Below are 4,436 nucleotides of genomic sequence, written 5' to 3' on the forward strand. Positions count from 1 at the left end.
TTTTCCCACAGGCTCAGTGGACGGTGGAGTCACCCAAAGTCCCAGGCATTTGATCAAAACAACAGGACAGCAAGTGACACTGAGATGCTCTCCTATCTCTGGGCACACCAGTGTGTCCTGGTACCAACAGGCCCTGGGTCAGGGGCCCCAGTTTATCTTTGAGTATTATGAAGAGAAAGAGAGAGAGAGAGGCAACTTCCCTGATCGATTCTCAGGTCACCAGTTCCCTAACTATAGCTCTGAGCTGAATGTGAATGCCTTGGAGGCGGGGGACTCGGCCCTGTATCTCTGTGCCAGCAGCTTGGCACAGCCCGGCAGAGTCACTGACATTCTGTATATAAACTTCCTGCCTTAGCTTTGACTTGAGAGCTGCAGGCCCCACCCAGTTTTCACTCCTTCAAGGGAAGCGTTTAGTTGTTTGGAAGGCATGTCTACTGTCCTACTGAGCGCAGAGCTCTCCCAACCAACAGAGCCCAAGTTTCATGTGCCCTGAGAGTGCCCGCTTCTCTGCTGCAACTTCTTGCAGCTTGTCACTTCCTGGGTAATTTCAGAACAAGAGTGACTGCTGAGCCCCAGACGTGTGCTTGATTCTTTGTATTTGTTATATAGCTTAAAAGTTTTCAACAATCTTGCACATCAAACATTCTTATTCTTCCTTTACAGATGGAAGGATCAGGGACATTGAGTCATTTTCCCCAGTGTCTCCTGGCTTGCAAGAATCAGAAGTAGGAAACAAACTAGTCCATACATTTTCCACCTATTCCCCCTGCTCCATCATCACCTTCTGCATCCTGGTCAGTAAACCAGAACCCTCACACTGTCCTCTAGTGACCTGCAGGGCTGCAGTAGAGGCTCAGCTGTCTTAAGGAGTCATTACTATGGCTTCTTCATTAGCAACTTTGAGGAATGTTAAATTTCACATTAAAAAAAAATCATTTACATGCATTCCCTGTGTCTTTCCCCAGTCTGCAGCTTATACTTTCATATTTATGGTGTTTTTTGATGCAAAAGAGTTTACTTTAATGCAACAAAAACTAAAAACAATTCTGTTTGTGTGTAGACAAAAACTGCTTTCTCATATAAATGTCTACGCATGTTTTTCTTAATTTATTCTAGTAAAATTTAAGTTTGGATTTTCACCACTAAGAATAAATGTACCTGAAATATATCTCCTGTAAAAAACAACATAGAGACCTAGGAATGGGAGGGAAGCACATATGTTCAGTGAAGAAGCCTGTTAAAAAGAGCCCTAAAGTGGACACCTGGAGCTGACGGTGGAGAGGTAGGTAGAGGAGAAATAATCACGAACCTTGTCAGGCTGTTGTCTGTTAGAAGAAAGACAGCCAGGAGCAGGGACCACATGGGCGAAGGTTTATGACTGGACTGTAGGTTGAAGGTTGCAGCAGGTAGAGGGAGGAATAGCAGGCAGAGGGCAGAGTCACTGGCTGGCAGGGGCAGTGGCATCACCAGTTGACTCTACTAACATCCAGGATTTATGTCCCCAAAACACAAGCTGAAAAACCTCCCCGCAATTTCCCCGTTTTTCCCTGACCCAGCTACGACCACCAGGCTCCTGAGTGCTGTGGCCTTTTGCTCCCCGGGGGCAGGTGAGTCCCCTAAAGCCTTTTCCTCGGCTCACCACATCCTAGCCTAAGCCTTTACCTCAGGTCTACATTATTGGGTCCCTCACTGGGCACTCAACTTCCTTCTATCATAGACTTCACAGAAGCTGGGACAACCAGATCCCAAGATACTAAAAAACAAATGCAGGACATGAAGTGGCACAGAGATGCCTGAGACTGCCATCCATGACTACATGTGTGGAAGTTAATAGGAGCCGAAGCTGGTGCACAGCTGATCCATCCCAGCCCACACTACAGAGAAATCCCTGAGGGTCTGCAACTTCCTCTCAAAGCCAAATACATGGCCTTGGTGTCAGAAGCCTCTCCCAGACCTCTGTGCCCTCTTGCACCAGCTTTCACCCCACAGCCACCTTCCTCTGCACACAAAGCTCAGTGGAAGATATAGGTGGCCTTGTCTTCACGAGACCGTGATTCAGGCAGTGGATAATGTTGTCCCATAGGCCTCTCCCCAACACTGCCCAGGTTGGGGCCCTCAGAGCTCTGAGCAGCCCTGTGTGTGTGAAACCCTGCTCTGTGCTGAGCTTTTCCCCCAGGCCAGTCTCAGCTGGACGAGGGAACGACCATCACCGTGATGTGAGTAGATGCAGCCCCTCTTCCAGGCCCTTCCTGCAGCTCTGGCCTCAGAAGTCCTGTTCCTCAGTTGCTCTCAGAAAGGAAAGTTCATTTGAAATTGTGTATTTGCAGACAGCATTGACAAAACAGGTCTATGTTCTTTTCCCTGACGGCCTTCACAACTCCTTCTTCCCTATACCACGCTCATGTCAGTATTCAGCCTTCTCCATGTGATGTCTGCTCCCAGCTGTTCTCTCCCTTCCTCTGCATCCTCATCTCCCCGTCAACCACAGAAGTGTCAGTTCAGGCCATTCCTCATGCATCATGCTCCTCCCAACAAAGGCCATTCCACTCCACGCTGTATCCTCTGGGTCAACACAAGTCTCTTATTTTGTGTTCTTTCTCCAAATCTCAGTTTAACTATGACCATCTCTAGGGAGACACTCCTTCAACAGTTTTTCTAGGCTGCACCTCCTTATTATAAATACTCACAGCTTATAATATGCATTAGTATTCATAGATTTAACATCATTGTCATTTTCCATGACTTTGTGTGACTAACGGATACTTCTCTTGCACTCTAGACTGTAAAACTCATCATTGCAGAAATTGTGGATGTTTTGTTCCCTATTTTATTGTCAATACCAACAGCAGTTCGAGGTGCCAGTGGCCAATCTTGAAAGAATAAAGAATAGATAGTGAAAGGCCCTCTGGGTTCCTACTTAGACTGTTTCAGAAGTCTGGACGCAAAAGATCATGAAATCTTATAGACTTGTTTCAATTCAGAAGAATGTGTTCTTCTCGTTCTCAGCTGTTCACTGGTGCATTTATGTTGAATTGGACCATCTGGGGAATGCGCGTGGCCTCTCCTGACAGGAAGGTTCTGGGGCCCAGGCAGGGAGAATGAGGTCTCAGAACTACTCCCTTGAGAGCCCTGTTCCCCTTTTATCAACACACAGACCCAGAAGACCCCTCCATCCTGTAGCACCTGCCATGAGCATCGGGCTCCTGTGCTGTGCGGCCTTTTCTCTCTTGTGGGCAGGTGGGTCCTGGGCAGGGCCCCTTGCGTGGATTTCAAGGCCCAGCCCCTTTCCATTGGGTCTGTAGCATCAGCTTTGTTCTTCTCCGCAGGTCTAGTGAATGCTGGTGTCACGCAGACCCAAAAATTCCAGGTCCTGAAAACAGGACAGAGCATGACAGTGCAGTGTGCCCAGGATATGAACCATGACTGCATGTACTGGTATCGACAAGACCCAGGCATGGGGCTGAGGTTGATTCATTACTCAGATGCTGCTGGTACTACTGATAAACGAGAAGTCCCCAGTGGCTACAATGTCTCCAGATTAAACATAGAGGATTTCCCACTCAGACTGGAGTCGGCTGCTCCTTCCCAGACATCTGTGTACATTTGTGCCAGCAGTTACTCCACAGCACTACAAGGCCATCTCCTCTCTGCACATGAAAGCAGGCAGGCTCTGCCCTCCTCCCCCACCCAAGACTCAGGGATGACCTGGGCAGAGTATTCTGCAACAGGAACCTTGGAATCCTGAGTGGCCCCAGGTGGCCAGGACAGTATGAGCCTCACTCTGTGCCAGGTGCCTCTGCAGGCAGTCTCAGCCAGGCCTGGCCTGCTCCAGGTCCTCCGATGTCTCCTTTGTTGCTCTCTCTGGTCTATCCTCTGAGCTCTCCCTTTTGGGTAGGGCCAGGACTTCCCCAGCTCCTACTTTTCTACTCATCATCCTGAGTCTGGGGCCCCCAGGATGAAACAGGATTTGTATTTCACATCCATCTATACTCCAGTCTCTCCCTGGTGAATATGTTGTTTCCTCTCTCTAGGGTTTCCCCCAGCCCCCACCTTCACGTGGTCTCTCCTGTGGCCCACCTTTCCCATCTGGGCAGTCACCCTCCATCCCCTACCTCCCCGCCCCTCTCTACTGCAGCCATGCGGGGAACCCCTCTTCTGTGACTCCTTCCTTCCCATCACAAAGACTTAAAAGGCCATTTCCTTTCTCCTGGTCTGGAGCCTTCCTTTCTCTAATGGCCAGCTCCTACCTGTGCTTCAGATCTCAGCATGATCAGCCCTCCTGCGGGAAGCACTCCCTCCCCTCCCAGCTGAAATCAGCTGTGGTCTCATAAGCTCCCATAGAATCGTGTGTCTGTTAGTAATGTTTAGCACACTTGGGCTTTCTCAGATACTTGTTCTGATTATTTTTGTGCCTCCCCTAATTTTTTTTTTTTTTT

At 48.9% G+C, this 4,436-nt stretch overlaps 1 gene segment (V, D, J or C); it reads left to right on the plus strand.

Moving 5' to 3' along the window:
- Positions 1-3,128: 3,128 nt before the first annotated feature.
- LOC105546659 lies at positions 3,129-3,745 on the plus strand. The segment is given in 2 exon segments: positions 3,129-3,237; positions 3,327-3,745. Coding segments are annotated over 2 exon segments (468 nt in total).
- The last annotated feature ends 691 nt before the right edge of the window (positions 3,746-4,436 follow it).

This window comes from Mandrillus leucophaeus, unplaced genomic scaffold (genome assembly GCF_000951045.1).
Source record: "Mandrillus leucophaeus isolate KB7577 unplaced genomic scaffold, Mleu.le_1.0 Scaffold365, whole genome shotgun sequence".
Taxonomy (NCBI): Eukaryota; Metazoa; Chordata; class Mammalia; order Primates; family Cercopithecidae; genus Mandrillus; species Mandrillus leucophaeus.